The sequence below is a fragment of the Haliaeetus albicilla genome, chromosome W (assembly GCF_947461875.1).
Source record: "Haliaeetus albicilla chromosome W, bHalAlb1.1, whole genome shotgun sequence".
Classification (NCBI taxonomy): Eukaryota; Metazoa; Chordata; class Aves; order Accipitriformes; family Accipitridae; genus Haliaeetus; species Haliaeetus albicilla.
This window is the reverse complement of record NC_091515.1, coordinates 9,433,180-9,455,665: the sequence shown is the minus strand read 5'-3', so window position 1 is coordinate 9,455,665 and position 22,486 is coordinate 9,433,180. Positions and strand designations below refer to the sequence as shown.

General features: G+C 43.7%; 1 protein-coding gene across 1 annotated transcript; it reads right to left on the bottom strand.

The window, feature by feature from the left end:
- Positions 1–290: 290 nt before the first annotated feature.
- Positions 291–6,037, bottom strand: LOC138683622 (uncharacterized). Its single transcript, XM_069775616.1, has 5 exons — positions 5,960–6,037; positions 5,562–5,645; positions 3,228–3,746; positions 2,825–2,954; positions 291–1,494 (listed from the first exon to the last, which is right to left on the bottom strand). Exons 1-5 carry the CDS (start codon positions 6,035–6,037, stop codon positions 389–391), a joined length of 1,917 nt encoding a protein of 638 aa, XP_069631717.1. The 3' UTR covers positions 291–388.
- Between the last annotated feature and the right edge of the window lie 16,449 nt (positions 6,038–22,486).

Genomic DNA, 22,486 nt, shown 5'->3' with positions numbered 1-22,486 from the left:
AGTTGTTGCTCAGTAGTGTTTAGACTATAGTCAAGGATTTTTCAGCTTCTCATGCCCAGCCAGCGAGAAAGCACAAGAAGTTGGCACAGGACACAGCCAGGGCACCTGACCCAAACTGGCCAATGGTGTATTCCATACTGACGTGCGGAAAACAGACTCCACAATCAGTGAGATTGTAAAGTAGGTATGTTCATTCAGCGCTGGGCAGCACGGGGGGTAGTCCCACCAAAGTCGTGCACGCCCGACTAATTTCAACAATGTAAGCACTAAACATCATCTTTCACCCCCCCTTTATTATGTCTACTGAGATTCTTTTGACTCCCCTTGTCTCAGTCCCCCCTTTTCTAGAAAATAGTAAATTCTTTTACTATATTTAATCCTAGTACTTCTAATACATTATTTCCCTATCTAGCATCCTCTCAAAGTATTTGTTGGTCTCGAGTTTTCGTCGTAACTGATTCTTTTTCCATTCACTGTAAGAGTCTCCTGTACTCTTACAGCACAAAAGGCCACATCGAACCACTATGCAAAGGACCACAGACAAGCGAATGATGATTATTATAGTGACAAACAAATGCTTTAACCATGTCAAATTTGGCAACCAGGAGGTTAGTTTTTCTAATATGCCTGTCAAGCCCCAAGAAGTGTCATCTTGGGAAACTTCATGTAGTATTTTAGTCTTTTCCCATATCTCCTCAAGATCTGTTTCAATTCGTTGGTTTTGATTGATATAGGTACAGCAAGTTTGGTTTATAACTACACATAAGCCCCCTTCTTTTGCTAAAAGCATGTCCAATCCCATTCTGTTTTGGAGTACTACTTTACTTCGGGATTGTATTTCCAGTTGCAGCCCTCGAATTGCATCAATTGTAGCACTTTCTATAATCTCTAATGTAGCAGATATATTCACGATAGCTTTCTCCAACTCGCTTACCCCTAAAGAGGGAATTAACCATCGGACAAAACTATGGTACCCAGTACCTCGAATAACTAGTGGGTTTTCAGCCCATTTTACATGGAGCCAAGGTGTTCTCAAAAACCCTCGGGGAGGCGAAGCTCCCTCGAATATACTGGTCTGAGGTGCAAGGTACCCTCGAACACAGTGTCCCTTCCAGTTCTGGGGTAAACTCTTTCTGGCCCTGCCATCCCCGCAGAGCCACCAGTATCCAGGCCCTATGTTGCATCTTGGACCGAGATGCGTCTCCCTTCTGTCTTGTTCTTGCCCCTTCTTTCCTGGCCCCCCCTTTGGTTTCTGAATATAATAGAAACTGATACTTAAGTTTAGTCCAAGACGTTCTAATTTTCCTTTATCAAAAGTTCCCAGATTTTCCGCAAGGCTACAATTATCCATGTCTCCCCAAATATTATCAGTAATATTTAAGCAACGGCCAGTAATTAAGACCTCTTTAGGGTCGGGCACCTCCAGATCAAAGTTGGGTCCCTGCTGGGTATTTCCCTTTCCATGAGGGCATGATCCATTCCTGTCTGGCCCGTCTTTAATAAGAGATGTCCAATTTGTGGTTGGGATTCCTAAAAAGGGGATTTCCATGTTCCCCCAAGGAAGGGGATTACATACCCAACAATCTGATAAATTTAGTACTTTCGAGATACTCTCTGTCATATCTAAATAAGTATTTCGTTCCCAAGCCTGCCCCTTGGACAAGGTCCAACTCAGGAACATAACAATCAATGTCTCACAAATTTGAGCTTCAAAGGTCCTTTTTCTTGTGAAGTCCATTGTCCTTTGGGTGCCTTCTTCACCCTAGTGTGATGGATCCAGGCATTCTGTTCCTTGATCTTAATCACGGTGAAGGAGGTAAGTAATACTTGAAATGGTCCTTCCCATTGCGGTTCCAGAGTTTTTTCTGTAAGAGACTTTATATACACATAATCTCCTGGTTGTATATTATGCACAGGCCCATCCAAACCTCTCCCTCGAGTCCCTACCACATGCTTCCTGATTTTATTAAGTTGCTTACCTAATGCTACCATGTAAGAAGTCATAATTTCATCCCCCGCTTGTACAGACACCCCTCTCTCTATCCCATAGGGTTGTCCATACAGAATTTCAAAGGGGCTCAGTCCTTCTTTTGCCCTTGGTCTTGTTCATATACGCAGAAGGGCTAAAGGGAGAGACTGAGGCCATGTCAGATTTGCTTCTTGTCCTAATTTCACAATTTGCTGTTTGATTAAGTGGTTCACTTTTTCCACTTGACCACTTGACTGGGGGTGATATGGAGTATGAAGCTGCCAAACTATACCCAAGTGGCGGCTAATTTGTTGTACTATTCTTGAGACAAAATGTGGTCCTCTGTCAGAGGACATGGTTGCTGGAACCCCAAAACGTGGTATTATCTCTTGCACTAATATTTTAGTTACCTCCCGAGCTTTAGCCGTTCTTGTTGGGAATGCTTCTGGCCAACCTGAAAAGGTATCAGTTAATACTAGTATCAATACCTCCCTTTTCTTGGAAGTTCTGTAAAATCAATTTGCCATTGCTGTCCAGGCCCATTGCCTTTTCCAATCTGGCCCATTTCTGGTTTGGGGGTATTCTTAGGATTAGTCTGAAGGCAAAGATCGCATTGCTGAGTCACCTGTCTCACTGTGGTATATAAATTTCTAGCCAAAATTTCTCTTATTAAATGTTTATACAGAGCCTCTGTTCCCCAATGTCTTTTCCTATGCTCCTCCCGTATCAAATGCCACAGTAAGCAAGAGGGAATGATTAGTTTTCCCTGTGGGGTATGAGCCCACCCCTCTTCATTATATGACCCTTCTAAATCTGTAATAAGCTTCTGATCTTCCCTGGTATATTCTGGCTTACCTTTTAGGGAGATTTGTCTATCAGGAATTAAAGCCCCTTCTATTTTTACCATTGTTTTGGCCACTTGTTTTGCCTCTCTCTCCGCCAGTTCATTCCCTTTTTCCAAATCTGAGCCCACTTTCTGGTGTGCCTTAATATGCATAACTGCTACTTTCTTAGGGAGCTGGACAGCTTCCAGTAACTGCAGAATTTCTTCTGCGTGTTTGATATTTTTCCCCTGGGAATTCAATAGTCCTCTCTCCTTCCAAATTGCTCCATGTGCGTGTACAACTCCAAAGGCATATTTTGAGTCTGTATAAATGTTCACAACTTTGCCCTGGGCCAATTCCAGGGCGCGGGTTAGAGCAATTATTTCTGCCTTCTGTGTGGAGGTGTTCATGGGCAAAGCCCCTGATTCTATTACCTCTTGGCTGGTGGTGACGGCGTATCCTGCATGTTGATTACCATTTAGGACGTAACTGCTTCCGTCTGTGAACCAAGTTTCCCTGTTTTCCATGGGGCTGTCTTTCAGGTCTGGGCGGCTGGCGTATGTTGCTTCGATGGTTTCCAAGCAGTCATGATGTACCGGTTCTCCTGTGTTCCCGCTGAGAAAAGAAGCTGGATTGACAATGTTAGTAACTACAATCTCCACATCATCCTGCTCTACCAATATAGCTTGAAATCTCAGGAATCTTTGTGGAGAGAGCCAGTGTCCACCTTTTGCTTCCAGTACTGCTGATACTGTGTGAGACACCAGAACAGTCATTTTCTGGCCCAGAGTAAACTTTCGGGCTTCCTGTATGTTCAGTATCACAGCCGCAACTGCCCGCAGGCATCCAGGCCAACCTTTTGCAGTCGTGTCTAACTGCTTAGAGAGGTAGGCAACTGCCTGTCGATATGGGCCCAGGTTTTGTGCTAATATTCCCAGGGCAATGCCCTGCTTCTCGTGGGAGTAAAGAAGAAACGGCTTACTCACATCTGGGAGTCCTAAGGCCGGGGCCGACATCAAAGCCTTTTTCAGTAGCTCAAAGGCTCGTTCGGTCTCCTTGTTCCACTCAAGGTGTTTCTGCTCAGTGACTGTCAGCGCATACACTGGTTTAACAAGCAATCCATAATTATAGATCCACAATCGGCACCACTCTGTCATTCCCAGAAAAGTCCATAACCCTTTCACTGTCTGAGGTCTCCGAGTTTGGCATATTGCCTCTTTACGGGCCTGTCCCAAAGTTCTTTGTCCCGCACTAATTTCATAGCCCAAATAATTCACTTTACGCTGCATTACCTGTGCCTTTTTCTTGGATACCCGGTACCCCTGGAGTCCCAGGAAATTCAACAGACTCACCGTCCATGTCATACAATCTTTCTCTGTCTTGGTGGTGATCAGGATATCATCCCCATACTGCAACAGCTTCCCCTCCTCAGACGGGGCTTCCCAGGATTCTAAGTCTTTTGCAAGCTGATTGCCAAAAATGGTAGGACTATTCTTAAATCCTTGTGGCAACACCGTCCAAGTGAGCTGGGTCTTTCGACTACTCTTGGGGTTTTCCCATTCTAATGCAAATAATTTTTGACTGGCTTCATGGAGAGGGAGGCAAAAGAAAGCATCCTTCAAATCTAAAACAGTAAACCAAGTCAATTCAGGTGTTAATATGGTCAACAGGGTATATGGGTTCGCCACTACCGGGTAAAGATCTTCAGTTATCTTATTCACCGCCCATAAGTCTTGGACCACCCGATATGACCCATCGGGCTTCCGAACAGGTAATATAGGGGTATTGAATTCAGACTCACACTCTTTTAATAATCCCACCTGCAAAAATTTTTCTATCACTGGCCGGATTCCTTCTCTGTCTTCCTTCTTTAGGGGATATTGTTTAATTCTTACTGGCTTTCGGCCTTCCTTGATCCTAACTTCAACAGGTGGAGCACTTTTTGCTCTTCCAGGTGCATCGGTAGCCCATACCCCCAGGTACACTTGGTTTAAAATGTCCTCGTTAATGTTTCCTTCTAGGGGGAGACTGGTTAAGGTTAGGCTCAATATTTGAATATATTGCTGATCTTTTACCTCCAGAGTAATTTCTCCCTTTTTGAATACAATTTTTGCTCCCAATTGTTCCAACAAGTCCCTTCCCAAAAGTGCCTTTGGGGAGTTGGGCATATATAAAAATTTATGAATGCCCCACTGTTTTCCTAATTTATATTTTAAAGGTTTACAAAAATATGCCTTTTCACTTTGGCCAGTTGCTCCTTTCACCATGACATAATCATCTCCCAGGGGCATCAAAGCTTGGTTCAGAACCGAGTATGTTGCCCCCGTATCTACCAAAAATTCTACCTCTTGTTGTGTTTTCCCTAGCTTAATTATAACCAGTGGATCCACTAGGGTAGATTCCCCAGGTTCCCATCAATCTCCCTTCACATGGGCTACTGTTCTTCCTGTTTGAGCCCTCTGATCCTCCTTCTTGTTCCTTGGGCATTCCTTTTTCCAATGACCAAATTTCTTACACAAAGCACATTGATCCTTGCCCAGTCGGGGCAAGTCTCGTCTAGGCCCTCTTCCTCTTTCTTCCTGAATAACAGCCATTAATTTCCTTTGCCCTTGCCTATATCCTTCTTCTCTGTTACTAAATACTCTCCATGCTTCATCCAATAATATTTCTAAATTCCTACCCTCTGTAGGGCGTAATTTCTGAAGTTTGCGCCTTATATCCCCTGTAGATTGACCCAAAACCAGGGACATCAATTGTTGTACTCCTACCTCTGACCCAGGATCCAGCGGTGTGCTGCGGTGCATTACATCCCTCAATCGATCCAGGAATTCAGATGGAGACTCGGAAGGACTCTGTTTGCATATAAAGTTGACCAATTTATAGTTTTGGGGATTGCCTTCTCCATTCCTTTTGTAATCCAATCCTGATACCCCTGCAATCTTTCCATATGTGCTGATCTAGTAACATCCCACTTTGGGTCTTGGAGAGGGAAATATTCCTTAATGTCCCCTCCTGTGATCTTATAATGATCTTCAGCTAGGTTCCCTGCTGTTTTTAAAATCAGCTGTTTCTCTGTCTCAGTCATATATTCCAATAATAGCTGTATATCCTTCCAATCAGGGTTATGCTGTTTTACAATAAATTGGAAATGCTTAGCTACACTTACCGGATCACTCCTATAATCTTTAGCAACCTTTTTCCATTCCCCTAGGTCAGCAGTGGAAAAGGGTACTTTGATTAACATCGTCCCACCATCCGGCCTCACCGCCTCTCGGAGAGGTGCTTGTAAAGCTGTTGAGGTAGTTTTCTTCCTAGTACGGGAAGATACAGGGCTGTCTGGGGGGGTTGGAGTTCTATCCGAGTCTGCACCCTGTTCCTGCGGTCGAGGGGGAGGCTTAAACAAATCAGTTAGATCTTGTTCTGGTACCTGATGGATTTTATTTGTCTTTGTACATCTTTGTCCAATACTACATGCCGAACAACACCGCCTCAGTTTACCTCTAAGCTCCTTGTTGTTTTCTCGCTCAACTGCGAGCACCATGGGGTCCTGTGGGGGTACCATTCCACAGTCCCTTTGCCACTCCGGATGGTTTCAGAGGGTGAAAAACATGTCTGCATATGAAACCTCATCCCATTTTGCTTCTCTCCTTAAAAACAGCATTAGTTGTATTAGAGTATTATAATCTATTGACCCATTAAGTGGCCACTTAGCATCACCTTCTAACTGCCACTATTGATTGCAGTATTTAATAAGGTTCTTTTTACTTTCCGTACCTCCGGAATATCTTTCCAGTGGGCAATTACACAACCCAGAGGACTCTTCCTCAATATTCCTCCTTGATTGTTTCCCATTTTATAACTTCTCCTTTTAATAAGTTTCCACGCAAATCGTTTCTTACACCTCTTTATAGTCTTCTCCCAGTTTTCCTCCCACACGTCCCAAATTTCTGGGATTAAATTTTCCCTTCCACACACCAATCTCACTATTTCGGATTCTTAGTGAGCTCTTTCCCAATCATAAAAGTGTGAAATTTGGGGAAAACACTTAGGGCTGTCTGGTTTCCATCTGCTAGATGTACAGTACCACCTTCTCCCACAAGATTTACACTTCAACAAAACCCAAGCCGGATGCTAATTATTATATAGTCCAGTTGCAAGCCCACATACAAAACAGGGAATCACCCCTAAGTTTTCTTATCCACACTTCCCTCCCCTATTACTCGTTTAGATTTCTACCTTTCCAACCACAAACAATCTCAACTGTATACGTAGCCCGTCCCCTCTTATCCCAGGGAGTCCAAACCCAACACTCAGGGCATTCAATATCCCCTCCACAATCTATTTGCAACCTCTGTTTACACCACACACATTCCAGGACATATGAGGGTGTACACTCATTTCCTGGATGTAAAAGACACCATTCTAATACCCACATTTATGTGATGCACCATATAGGGACTTTCTTATACCAACACCACAAAATGATTAAGATAATCAAACTCAAAATTACAATTACAATGCTAACATATAAATTCAAGTTCCAAATCACCAGTGAGTCACACTTCGTTCGTCTCCGGCCGTACCCCTTGTGGAGTTACAAAACTGCGGATCAGAACTCCACACATGCTCTGCAGCTGAGCTGCGTCTCTTTTACTCAAACATTCAATCCACAGTTTTAGACATTTACACATTAACAAGCATATATACACATATAAATCTCAACATAAAATTTCCACATACCTACACAAAATCTTTAACATTAAATTTCCAAACATTCACATCATACAAGCATCGCTCCAGTTGACAACCTTTCAGCAGCTGCAAAAATGTACCAAGTGCAATTGCGAGGGAGTCCACTCACCCCAAAAATGTACCAAGCGCAATTGCGAGGGGGTGCGCTTACCCTTCTCCTGCCTCTTATATACCAGTCATCAACAGGTCCCTCCTGGCTCCCGATACTGGGGTGCAGCGATCACCCCGGATTTGCTCAATCTACCCCCAAGATCGCTGGCGGCCACTCTATCAGTTAGCAAATCCCCCCATACAGGGTACCCTCCTCCCATACGGGGACTATGCTGAACGCCAGACGTCTCTGCGCGATTTACCAGCTGCCCCGGCCCGTACTTTTACAGGCTCCCTCTGTGACACATACTGTTTGGTCCAGGGCTTCAGAAGGTTGTTGTCTGCTCCCGCGGTGAGCGGCTGGCAGCGGACGCTCCTCCGAGGAAAGTGCTCGGGGCGCACCTAGGGGCATCCGCTCCGCAGTCGGTCCCGCAGTCGAGCAGAGAGTCTCCTGCCTGGCTCGTCAAAACTGACGTGCGGAAAACAGACTCCACAATCAGTGAGATTGTAAAGTAGGTATGTTCATTCAGTGCTGGGCAGCACAGGGCGTAGTCCCACCAAAGTCGTGCGCGCCTGACTCGGCAGTTCGCTTCAAATTTATACAGTCAAGTGTTACATATACATAGAGCTTCGCAATACGCCTATACATAGGCATGACCTATCCCCGCTTCATATTAAAATTAGTTCCAAGAAGTCATTTCCCTAAGTTCTTCCCAACTGCACCTGCACAGTGCCTCCTTGTGGTGGTCATCGGGGGTCGTGAAGATGAAGGCTGTATGTCTTCTTTGCAGTGAACTCTTAACCTTCTGTCCCTGCGCAGACTCAGTCGCTCCTTGGCATTTATCCAAATCACAAGGCTGGTCTTGGCTGGTTCTTGGGGTCGACTTCTGCTTCTTATCAGGAACTATCTCTTGCCCCAGCCAGCCTCAACAATGCAAACGTTAAACATCACCTCTCATCCCCTTGGGCCATGTCTACCTCTACTGAAATTTCTTTAACTTCATTATAAGCTAGATAATTATTAAACAGTTCCTATCTACATCCATATATCTACTAAGGTTCCTTTGGCTCCCTGTCTCTCCCAGACTTGGTCAACGGTTTTATGTCTAAAGGGATGAGGTGTAGGGATTATGAAAAAGGAGAGAGAGGGAGAGAGAGACAGATAGAGAAGGAGGAAAAGAAAAGGGAAAGATTTCATCGGTCCTGGGTCCAGCGTCGGTCCAGCCAGTCTAGAGGTCCAGTTCCAGTGGGCATGCACACATGGGGCTTCAGTTTGTGTCCTTTTATAATCTCCTTGCCCCTCTTCAGGCCGGCAGTCGAACTCATTAGGCTAATTAGCTGTCCTGCAAGGTTTGTGCTTTCAGAAACTTCGGGGAAATGGGTTGGTGGGCTTGGGGGTTGTTTGGGGAGTAACTTCTCCTTCCCTGCAGACATGACCATTGTTTGATCTTTGGCCATACATGGTGAGCTGCCCTACTCAGCGTATCAGAACAAGGATCTGCACATCCTCCGGCTTGCCCTCCATGTCCCGTTGCTGATGTCCTGTGCTGATCGGCTCCTTTTCACCTGTGGTTCAGTGTTCATTGTTATGCAGAACTTGCCCCACCACAATGTTTGAGAAATTAACTCTTTCAGTTTCTCACACCTTTATGATAAATTAAGGAATGTGGTCATCCAGAAACAGCCAGAGAGCTGTTTTATTAATCTGCAGGTGGAAAACAATAGAAATTATGAAGATCTAATCAGCTACATTATTAGCTAGAGGTTGGTGGGTCCAGGAGGGAAAAGGGGTGTGGGGGTGATGTGGATGCTGGGGAGGGTTCAAAGACAGGGAGAGAAAAGAGCGTCATCTGCAAGCACTGTAAGCCAGTAAAATTGAGAGGTGAAATCATTGCTGGAGATGATCCCTTCAAAATTTCAGTTGTCTTCAGCACCCCTTTCTCATTTAGCATTTTCTTTGACAGCCTGTTAAATCTGCGAGAACCCATATTTTCAGCAGCCAAGTTGCCCATCAGTGCCTGATGCTCCCTGTCTCAGCTGCACCTTCCTCCAGTCCTCAGTGCCTCCTGGGACAAGGCCATGCCAGGACACCAAGAAGACATTCCCTTCTTGTCTTGCAGAAGGTGGGGACATGCCTCCTTTGTGGACTGCACTGAGGGGTGAGATGCTGTGCTTTCTATTGGTGTGTCCTTAACTTTTCCAGCAGTACCTAGGAGACTTTCCTAATAGAAATGAGGAAGGTGGGCAATTCAGGCCCCTTTGGCATTCAGTATTAGCTGGTGGGGGCATGTACATGGTGGGTGGGATGCGCATGGTGGTAGATAAAGGCTTCTGTGTATTCTCTGTGCCCTCTTTCAGTTTGGGTCTTATTCTCTTTCTTTTGGTGTAGTAAGGTAAACAAATACAGGAGAGACCTGTCTAAATACCTGGATATGGAAGAACAGGAATGCTGCAAGTCTCAAAGCTTTGATTTGGCAACATCACAAAATCCTGCAGTTAACATACCTGTATGCAAATGCATTATGGACAGCTAAAGAGCCTCTGTTCTTCTTCCTCTGTCATATTTTGCAATGCATATTATTTGCTTACAATTCAGGGCTGTCTCAAATTCTCTGTGGTAAGAGCATATTGAGGAAAGTCATCTCCTTTCCCAGCAATTTTCTTAGCTTCTCTTGATCGTTAACATGCTGGAAATCACTTCAAAGAAACACTGCAATTTTTTAAGGCATTTTATTCATTTATTCATCAAGGTTAAGAACCCTGAAAAACTGCTGTCTACATCTTTTAGTTCTTTCAAATCTCATATACATTATAGTCCTCAATCTGGAGTTCTCTTTCGCTATGAGATTTTCCCTGCCTGTATCTTTTGTTGCAGTCTTAATGTAGAATAAGCCCCTTTTAAAATTAGTTATACTGCTACACTTGTCAGGAGAACTCAAGTGATCTGATGAATTTAGTAAGAATTCCAGGCTGTGAAACAGACACAATGAAATTCTCTCCTTCAGCCTACTTGCTTCATGATTAAACCTCCAGTTTATAGTGTGCAGACAGTCACACACTATAATTGAGATTGAATTGCCATTCTCATTATAAATCCCCTTTTCCCGTGTGCTCATAACTTCAACCAACACATGGGCTGAAACTGTGTGCACTTACTCTTAGCCCACAGTAGGATATTTAACTCCATGATCTATGGGCTTTAGCTCTGCTGCTATGCCCTACTGCCTGATATATTTCACCATAACTGGAGCTTCTGGTGAGGTTAAAATACAAAAGCTGAGTATTAACAGGTCTGCCTAGCATCAGGCTTGCATCTGTATTTTAGGTAGCTAGTGAAGCCATCGCCCTGGCGGAGGTATTGACATTTCTATGTAGCTATCTGAGAGGGTGTTGTTTTTCAAGATCCTGTCTGCCAGCTTCAGTAACAGAAGTCTCTGAAGCCTTGAAAAACACCTGTCCCTCCCTATTGACTAGACAGGAAATTTAGGCATTTCCTTCATTCACTGTCCCAAATTTAGGTACAGGTGAGTCCTAACAAAACCCTTCCTCTGCTTCCTTCCTCTGCACCAGTGAGGTCTATAAATTCAGTCTGAATTTCAGTAGGGGATTTAAAACTGTTGACAGGATCTACTTTGACCCAGAGCAATTCTGTTAAGCCCTCGATGCCAGGGGCGAGGACCTCCTTGCCTCTGAATGCCTTAGTTGTTCTGCCTCCCCTCTGCTTTACTGCCAACTCTGCGAACAGCCTTGTCCTCCCTGGGGAGTACATAGAAGGAAGTGCTTGGATGCAGACTTACACTGCATGGGCCAGCTTGGTGACGAAACCTCCGAGCCAGGGTCAGTTCAGATGGAGAGTTCAACATTGTATCTCAGCCTGTAGCCAAGAGCACAAGGGAGCAGCCTCATGGCTGCAGCATTAAAGAATGACGTGAAGGTTTTTGTGCATGCCATTGGATGAGGCAGCTAGGTCCATTGACTAGAGATCTGCTTAACCAAATTCTGGCATACACATCAGGCTCAGATCTATGTACTGAAATCTAGATGAGCCCATTCCCACCATAGCTGTCCTTGGAGGGATGCATGCAATGGAGGAAACCAGAATATGTACAGAGACAGAGAGAATTGCACTGAGAATTTTGCTCCATGACTGCACTGGAGATGAGGAAAAAGCTAAAGAGATGGAAGGAAAGTGACTCCTATGCTGCTAGCATGGGGAATCTGTTTGGTATAACCTTTATTTTGAGTTACAGGGCTTAATGTTTTGCTTAATGCCATTTCCTGCATTTCAGGTCCACCCATCAGAGCCTTCACTCTCATGAAGATGGTAGTGTTTCCCTGCATAGTACGTGCATGTTTTGTGAATGTGTCAGGGATCCTCACACTAAGGCAAAGTGCTTTTCTAGCGCTATTTTCCTCCATTGTAATGGCAGGAGGGGCTGGACATGAGCTCTCCAGGCTGCCCTGTATCAGTAACCTTAATAACTCCTTTCAAATCCTTTTCCTAAGAAGTACTTCTGGCAGTCAGTGTCCACATATGTCTAGACTGGACAAAGTTTTAAGAAGTATGTTAGCTGGAATAAGGTAGCTCTGAGTTTTGCTGACAGAGTTATCCCTAGGAATTATGTGAAAAGTTTCTGCAGCCACCAGAGCTATTCTGAATATTTAATGAATTTTAAAATCATGCCTCAAACTCGGTCTGCTCTAGAGACAATGTGTAACGAAGAGTCAACTCCAGCTAACACCAGGCCCAGCAAATGAATATAGGGCATTTTGTCTAAGTACAAGATCTCTTTTTAAACATTGTCACTAAGAAAATTCTGCCACTCTCCAGTTTTGACCATCTGTGAATAGGCTCAAGACAACTAAGGACACATATTTTAAGCTGAGTGTTTTATTTTCAGAGACTGACTGAATGCTGGATTTGTGTATAAATTTATAGGTGCAGGAATATAAGAAATGCATGAAGATAACGTCCAGACCTAGGAAGGCAAGTCCTGTGGAACTTTGCTTACCCGTCTCCACCTCATATTTCTGTTCCTCTGATTCATCCTTCCTCTAATAAACTAACTGTCCTCTGTAGAAATGTGGTAGCAAAGAAGCGGGCAGCGTATTGTATCTGTTGTCAAAGGCTTTTCTTCCATTCACGTGAACAGTTTGCATATATTGTTGTTTGGGTTTGGGGGGGTGTTGTTGTTTCTTGGTTAAATTTTGTGGGTCAGGCACAAAAACCACAAAAATTTTGTGGGTCAGACACAGGTCTGTGTTCCTGCAATGAAGGGTTTTAGGCACCCATACAGTGTGACAAGTCAGATTATGGCCACTGGAGAAAGCCAAATCTTTCCTGCTGAAATATTTTCCACAAAGAAAAGTCAATTTTGACTCCTCCTCCATCCTTCCCCTCCTTGGTAATTACTAATAAGAAAACAATTTCATTTTGGGTCTGCTGGACTTAAAGGACTTTCTTATTGGTTGCATGTGTCAGAATTTATGTGAATTGCTGCAGTACCCGACAGGAGCCTCAGTTAGTGTAAGCCGTGCTTCCATCCTCTGCCACTGGTCCTTCTCCTTCGTGGAGCACTGTTTCCTATGAAATACTGAAATATCTTGCTAGTTGGCGACTTTTCCAGAAGGTTTTGCTGCTTGTGAATCAACAGTTTTCTCCATTAAAAGTTTCTATATTTTGAACATTTTGGCCCCATCTGGGCTGAAAAATGTACATTTTGCAGGCTGGAATTAATTAATTTTTTTCAGTGAGATTTGGCTCCCTTCTTCTTTCCCCACAAAGTTCCAATAGGTCAAATACTACCATTGACGATCTAACTTTAGGTTTACTCCTTCAAATCCCCACCAGTCTCCTTGACTTGACTTTTCATGTCACTTCGTACTGTAGTGGGAAGAAGTAAAAATTATGGGCCACAGGCAGGGTTCCAAAAAGTGCTCTCTCTTTCTCAGAAATGGGCTGCATCTTTCCATCGGCCTTCAATGTATTTTATAGCCACACTACACTATTTAACAGCATAATTTAGTAAGTGTTGGTTCTCTGTCGCGGAGTGTGGAGAAACCATTTTATTCAACCTCTGGCGATGTCCGCTGATTCAAATAACACTCTGTGAGGTAACGTTAATGTTTTCTGGAAATGAAATTGGAATCAGAAATGCCCTTATTGGCCATCAGCATAAATACTAGTTTCATCCTGATCAGCAAGCAGAATTCAAGACCTTTTGCCCTTAAAAGGTGACTGTCTTTCATGTTTTAATTCATTACCCACCTAATTAGTTACCCCAAAGTGCAGACACACATTCCACTGGTTTATATCTGAAAGACGGTTGGGTTTGTGTTGCTCTGCATGTCACACCTTTCCCAGCTTTTGAGCACTACTAGATCATTTATTCACTATTATTGCATATGGTTGTACCTGAATTAGTTCTTTCTGTTTACACAAGTCCTTTCCATGGACTAAAAATATATCCTAAAGGTCTGTGCAGAAGAGCTGCTGTGACACAAAATCTAAGCGAAACTGTTTCCCACCCTTCCAACTATAGTGCCTCTTCGTTCTTTGTGTGCTTTAAATGCTTGGGAGAGATAGGTCTGGCTGGGATCCTAGATTGCTATCTGATTTAGGGTGTTCTAAGCATTAGAGAGATGAGAAAACAGTGACTCTTCTGGGCTGTCACAGAAACCTTTTCATGTTTAACTCAGCTGTGCAGCCACCATCTGTGTCTTACCAGAGTATCAGGGAGGTCAGCTGTCAAATGGAGTAGGAGGAGGCAACAGTTGCATCAGAAACTGGTCAAATATCATTTACTGAAGAGATTTTAATGTGTTCTCCAGCTCAGAAGGGTGCAATAGTCTATCATAATTTCTAACAGCTGTACCAGAATTTGTGCTCAGCATTAAAAAAACATTGAATCCATGTAATATTCTTCACGCTTGCAGTCACAATGTCAGGCCCTTCCTGCAGGGCTGGAGCAGTTTGGTTTATGCGGTATTGATTTTTGACCAGTAGCCAGGTCTAAGTTGAAGCTTCCTCTGCATATAAGCCAAGGGGTGACGACAGTTCCTCAAGTCACCCTTCTCTCAGCTTAGAGATGAGTTCTAGTATTAGGGCTGCATGCATCATGTCCTCGCTTCAATTCACAGGTAGTAAGGCTGTACTTGGCCTGATGAGGGCAGCCAGTGATAAGCTATTCAGTGCGCATGTGGGAAACCACCTCTCCTGCACTGGGTGGAAGTGGAACTACTGTGTGGCGCAGAGTAGTTCCCCACAGTGTGCACTGAAGTCTTTGTCCCTCTGTACACACCAACATTTCTTTGGGTAAATGCTTTTGTGTTCACCACTCTCCCTACCCTCATTGGTTTTCCTTGGAAAGAAACCCAGTCCAGAAGGGAGATGCAGTAAAACCTTGTAGATCTACCAGGCTGGACAACAGTGAGAGGGCTGCATTGGGTACCTGTCCCACAACATAGGTATAATTGCAGTTGTTCAAATCTACCTGTATATAGACTTTGATACTTTTATTTCATGAGAATAACAAGGGACTTGGCCAGAAGGCAGACCTACTTTGAGTAGGAGGTTGGACAAGAAAACCACAGAGGTCCCTTCCCATCAGCATTGTTGTGATTTGGGTTCTATACCTGCTCTGTTGGGGAAGTTCAGAGGGGTAGTGTCCATAGTAGTAACATGCCCATAGAGCTATGCACATCTACAGCAATCATAGAATCATAGAACAGTCCAGGTTGGCAGGGACCTTGAAAGATCATCTTGTCCAACCTTTTGTGGGAAAGGGAGCCTAGATGAGATTATCTAGCACCCTGTCCAATCGTATCTTGAAAACCTTCAGTGATGGGGAGTCTACCACATCCCTGGAGAGGTTGCTTCAGTGAATTAATGTTCTCACTGTAAAAAAATTCTTTCTTTTATAGAGATGAAATCTCCCCCGGTGCAACCTGTACGTGTTGTCCCTTTTCTTTTTCATGTGGTTTCTTGTGAAGAGAGACCGTCTGTCCTCTTTGTAGCCACACTTTAAATCAATAACATATTTCCTCTGTAGCTTCACCTGAAGTTATTAAAGCAGGCAAGGTTGTATTTCAACAAGAATGAGCTAGTTGGGCAATGGACTCTCTTTTGTATTTTTAAAAATCTCCTTTGTAAACCTCAAAACCAATACGAGACAAAGGCATATGTCATTTCACAAATGGGTAAAGTGAAGTGATAGAAGCCAGAAACGGTGATGAGTAACAGCACCATAGGCTAAGCACTGGTCCATACACTCCTCTCAAGATGGCATGTGGCTTGGTAACTGTCCAGCTCCACCATCTGCAGAGACTGAAACTCAATTGCTGTTAACAAGAATGAAATTATGGTCATATTAGCATAATTAAAATTAGAAGAATCCTAGTTCAATGATGATTGATGGCCATGAAAATCTTTGGATGGAGGCAGAAAAGGCAGGTCCAAGACTATTGGCTCAGACTTTATTTACCTGCACAGTTTCTCCAGGTACAGGAGGAAATGTCCTCAAAAAAAAGGTTTAATGTGGGTACCGACTGGTATTAAATAAATGATGCATATTGGCAAAGCAATAGATGAGAATAGCAGAAAACACATTGTGAAAGTGATGTCAGATGCAGAAAATCCTGTGGTAGATTAGAAAGTCCTGTTTTAAATTAAGTTAGTTAGCCAAGATCATTCTGAGCTTTTCTATTCTTCCTGTTTAATGGTGCCTCACCGGGAGCACCAATTCTGATCCTTTCTGTTCTTCCTGATTGATGGTGCAACCCTCTTGGCAGGAAAATGAACCAATGACCCGATACAGAGCCACTTAGCAGTCAAAGCGAGGAGGGGATACCTCCTCAAACGACCACCCAAGACCACCCAAGACCCCCGCACATATGGAGAAGGCATCTGATGGTCATGGTTATGTAATCCTATGCATATGCATTAGATAGTTTCAATATGTATTAGGTAGGAATAGTTAAATAAATTAGTTGCAATTGTTACTGCATAAAAGGGACACACCTGATGAATCTGGTGTGCCTGATTTGTGGAAAGTCCACTGAGCACCCTGCGCAGAATAAAGCAATATCTCTCCTGAGTGTGTGAGATTGGTCTACTGCACACCAGGCAATGAATCCACTTTTAGGACAACAAAAGGAACAAGAAGAATTGATGTCATAATTCTGCCCAAACTATTCTATTCAGAGAGAGGCTAGAAACTAAGCCAGTTACTGGGAGCATAAGGAAGAGATCTTTAGAAGAAATCCATGGCTCTGTAGGTTCATTGACACAAGTTTTGCCCATGTGTCCACCCTCTTAGCAATTGTTGGCCAGGGAAAGGAAAGGGTTGTGATGGTGTGATATTGCTACTTCGGTTGTTTGGCTTTTGGGTTTTATTTTTTATTTGAGGAAAGTTAAAAGAGCTCCAGGTGTTCTCTCTAGAAAATAAGAGATTAGAAGTCAACATTAATCCAGTCAACAACATATTCAAACAACTAGATAAAGAGGAAAGGAAAAAATTATCCCAAAATGTTTTTCTAATGAATGCATATTTTAGCTGAAAAATTCACAGGGGTCGATATGGAAGAAGACATGTATATATGCAAAACTAGGGTTAGAAGACAAAGTGGAATTATTTTCAAAGCTCATAAATAATTTAACAGTTGGAAGAAAAGTGCTTCTGTTGATCTTATTGCCAAAGGAATAACTTTAGGCCTGATAAAGTAGGAGGCTAAAGGGTTTTTCGCACAGAAGAATGGCAGAGCATAGCTGTTTTTCTATTAAAATTTGTCACACCAATCATGGTTTTTCTTGGGTAAAAGATGAGCAAGTTGGGACAGGATATTCTGCCTTCTTTTACACACTAAAATGCCTGCATCCAATGCTAAATGACCTTTACATTGGAAAGAAATTACAGTTTCTTGTTGACTTTTGTAAGGTGTTTGCTGAAAGCAGTTGTAAATATTCTTATTAACTTTTTTGCTGCAGAAAGAGGCCATTGCTGAATGCTTTTGACAACCCAACTTGCAAAAGCCTGGGAGGACTTTTACAAAGGACCAGCCACTGGAAAAATTTGAGGAGCAGAGTGCCTTCTTCATTTGCATTTCTAGTTACATAAAAATTGTGCAACTTCACAGTGACTGGGGGCAGGTCATATAAGACCTTTGTTATCTATTTTGCATGCGCAGTTATCCATGCCAGCGTCACACCTGCTCAGTCTCCACATCAGTCACTTTGTACAGTTTAGTCATACAATCAAATGGCTGAAGATAGCAAAGTCCCTGTTCCATATCATTTTTGTTCCTGCCAGGTGAGAATGACTAATAACTGCCCCTCTGGCTTGTATTCCAGTTTTGTTTTATTGAACTGGTCTCTGTCTTTCTCTTTGAAATAACTTTTTTGGACAGTGAGGTAAGCCAGACTGACAGCCCTGAAACCTGCTTTCTGTGAACCTACGGTCTCTGCCTTAACACACCTCAAGTCTGTTGGCTGTAAGACACTACTGCTCAGCTCACGGAATCAGTGCACGGAAACTCCAGCACTTCTCTTCAGTATGCAGAACCTAACCATGTATGCGCTGTCTTAGGCTATTTCAAATGGTAAGTACAAACCATGGCTACTTCTGTTTTACTTCCCATTGCGCTTGGCTTCTCTCAGTTACTACCTCCCAGCTGAGATTTAGTGGTTTACATCTGCACCGGTGTTGCCTAATTCAGCCAGATGTAATGCTTGACCATGACCATCTGTCCATCAACTGTGGGACAGACAAGGGGAATCTGCATGCTTAAGCCCTGGAGGACTAATCCCTGAGAAGTGAGCTCGCACTCTTTTCTTGGCTTCTCTGCTAAAACTGTAACAAAAATACAAGCTGGGCTAATGAACAATGTCATAGACACCTCTGATCTAGGATCGTCAAAAGATTTCACATATGAAGGCTTAGTGACGAGCTGGATGGCAAGTAGCTATCACTAGTGATCTGGTATAGAGGCAAAGCAAGGTCCAGTCTGCCAAGTTTGTCCTGTCACCCCAGCTGTCCCCAGCTGCACAGACTTCTGCCCACGTTTCTTCACCATTTGCAGTTAGTGGAGAGGGAGCGCTCCTTTAAATCTGATGGATGAAAAACCCTTCCTAAAATTCAGCATTTGGTTGTGTCAGCCATGGAAGGAAAAATTCACCAGTCTCTGATTAAACGGGATCTGGACTGTAAGTCTTTCAGGCAACTATGTTGCTTTACGTCAATTCCCTACCTCTAGGAAAATAAAACACCTTAAATGTCCAGTATTTCACCCAAACTCAGCTCTCTTCCAGCACTGCAAAAGCTTGGTAGTCAAGGAGAGAAAATATTTACTCAGTAAAGCTTTAAGATCAGGTTTTTAGGCTGGAAACTGAAAGGTATAAATAAGCCAGATATAGGACAACTCCTGCTTAAACTTCAGAGCTTAATCTGCAGAGCCAGATAGCCGTCTAGCTCTTTATCCTGTTTTGACTTGGACTGCTCTGTGCAACCCAGTCATCAGAACAGGTATTTTGACATTCACCCACAAAAAACATCTCCTGAATGGAATGCTCATACTGGGCAGCAGAGGCTAATAACTGGTCCCACACATTGGGCCAGCCTACTCTTCTCAAGTTACTACATGTCTCAGCCTGATCGCATGTCTCAGTCTAATCTCATAGCCTAAATTTAGCTGCTTGCTGCTTATCAGCTAGCAGAGGTATGCACAGGGACTCAGACCTCCCCTGTCTTTGGCATTTGGGCTGTGGAACGCTAATGCTGATGTTCTGGTCCCTTCAGGTTGGGAGAGTTGGGTCCAGAGGGACAAATATCTTTGTCATCAGTCTCCTCTATGCCTGCCCTCAAAGCAAACCAGGCTGCTCCCCAGAGCCCACTCTAGTGCACTTGTGTGAAATGTGCTGCAAAGTGTTAGTTCGCTGATTATTGTGTGATAATCGTGTGCTCTAGCATGTTCTGGGGTTGCTCCAGAAAGCAGCAATAACAGAACAGACCAAACAGAAGAAGTTAAAATGAGATAAAACTAGGCTGACATTTTTCATCTTTGCTTATATGCCATTGTAACAGTGCCTGGAGGCTTCTATTGGCTTGGCTTAAAAAAGATATTGCTAATGTCTAACACTTCATGACAGATGGTTCACCAATACTGCTAGGCACATTGTCTCACTTAATAGCTCTTTGTTCTAGCTGAAAGAAGACAATCTTTTCTTGTAGGAGCTGGTAGGAGGATCTCTGTACAATGTACCTTCTGACAACCATTCCAGTTTTGGAGTCTGTTCTGTAGTTCACTGAAGTGGAATTGTGTCCCTTACCCTCTGGAGGAAGGACTCACAAAAGAGACATCACAGTCATGATGCCTAATTTGTGGGTGCTTTGCTGTCTGATAGGACTCACAAGGCTGAATTAGGCAATTTCATTTTCTGTGCAGTGTATGGAAAAAAGTGATCCAATCTGCCTCAAAGGATGAGACATTTGGGGCCTCTGTCTCTTTGAGGACGACAGGCACCCATTTTTGGGATGTCATGCTGTGGCTCCCCGTTGTGGAGAGTTAACCCACCTACTCACCAGCTGCCTGCAAACTTGCATGTTCATATCTCTTCTTTTTTTTTAAAAGCTGAAAGCAATAGCTGCAACCCAGCAATGCATACTTCCCATTGTAGTCATATGTTACGGCCTAGCCGTGGTGCAATTCAGGGTTAAACATGATGCATTGTCCTTTAAGAAGGACCAGTACTAGATAGCTTCACTATGCAAGCCTGATTACTTTGTATAAACTATGCATGCCTTGCTAACAATGACTATGTCCTTAAAGAGGGAACTAAAGACTGATAAAAGGAAACATCCTGCCCCAGAAGGTGCTGAAGGACAGATGATTGCCAAAGAAGCATGAACTAAGGGAAAGGTAAAGGTGGCAGGGGGAGATCATGACCACCGACTCAATTCAAGGCTGGAAGAACTTGCCCCCCCACACCTGCAAGGAGCATGTGTGCTAATTTGCATAACAAGCAAGGCTAATTTAAATATAACTGACCAATAATAGATGAGAGGGTGACTACTAACCAATGAATGTAAATTTAGGTGGGTTTTTACTAATCATGTAACAGAATAAATACATTGTAGTTCTTTGGTGTGGTGTGCTAGCTTTGTGGAGTTACCACCTGGCACCCATCTCTGCGCAGACATGAAATAAATAAATATCTCAGCTCTGTGTGTACGATTGGCTCATTGCACACTGGGTACTGAACCCCACTTGTGGGACAACACCAGGAGAGTGCCCTAAGCAGAAGACTAAGGTGTACTTGGGGAGGGAGTCTGTGTCACTTTCTCCCAGCGAGGTGCCCTGTGTGTGTTGTAATATACATCACATTCATTGGAGCACTGTTAGGAGTCTGGGTCTCCTAGGCCAGGTTATGGAGTCATTTGCTCCCTGTTTCCATTTCTATTTCCACCTTTTAAACAAAATGAGGCAGATCAATGAGAGGAGTTGTGAATACCTCCCTGGACTGCACTACGATAATATAAACAGGGCCATTTTCTGCTTCATGGGAGTCTGAGGGGACAAATCCCAGCTTCCAGCCAGACAGGGGAAGAATCTGAACCTGTGCTTATCGTATCTCATGTGAATACGCTGTACCCCACGAGGCTATGGCTTACAGGAAAAGGGCATGCTTACCTGTATGTGTGCAAGGAACCTCCTTCCCTAGTCTGTGCTCACTGGAGGAAGTCCATGCCAAGTTCAGAACTTACCAGATAGAGACCCAGACTTCAGGATGGTTTATGAATGCTGTGGCAAGAGGATGTTTGCTACCAAGTTGTTTCTTGCCACAAGAACCTGTTGTGTGTTAACCAGTAATAGTGCTCTACATTGTTCCTCAGCAGCAATGTGGGAATGTTTAAGGTTGGGTGGGCACTAACAAAAGTTTGTACACTACCAGTGGTGAGTGTAAGTGTGCAAAGAGCCACCAGAGAGACTTCATTCCCTTAATAAATGGAGAATAAGGGCCCTGATTTGGTAACTTCAGAATGTTTTTTGCAGATGTGTTTGCTCTATTGTGAGTGCTTACTGTAGAGAGAGGGAAGCTCTGGGATTTAAACCTGTTTTAAAGGCTGATTTCCTCAACAAGTAGGACAGCAGAGCCATTCCAAAAGGCATTTTCAGACTTCACAGCTGGCTGACTTGAGACTGTGGCCTATTCCTGTTTCATTGGCTCTGTGGTGATAGCACAAGCCAGGTATTTTCAAAATGACTTTGCTTAGAGACCTTCATAGGTAACAGCATCAGCAGCTTCCTTCTCCAAGTGATGCTGTGCACATGCTTAGGCAGCGTTTGCACATTGCACTGAAGCACCCAGTGATGTGTTTCCCATCTGCCAAATCCCTGTGATGTATGAGTTCTTACTGGGACCACAAACATGAGTACCTTGCATGCTTCTAGACCCATGGTGCAGTCGTTGCCTTGGTGTATTCAGGACTGGGGGGAAAGTGCCACTGGAAACGGGAATATTCAAGATGGAAAAGTCCTCATCTTGCTTCAGAAGGACATCTCCAAATGGTATCACAATGTTAGTTACATGAAGAGGCAACAGGCAGAGCTCTGTAGCCTCATTCAAAGGCCAGATCATCTCTTAATAAAAGGAAGTGGTCTAATGGACACCTGCCTGGAGTGGGGATGGGGTGGAAGTAGGGAGAGGCATTGTTTCCTCTTCTGTGTGCAAAGGAAGATTGGCTCTGTGGCTACATCAGGAAATGCTGATATGGAAAAGTGACTCCAGGAAGGGATTTACAGCTTTCTTAGAGACACCACAGAAATGTGATTAGTGGTTGAGGTGTCTCCATGGGAC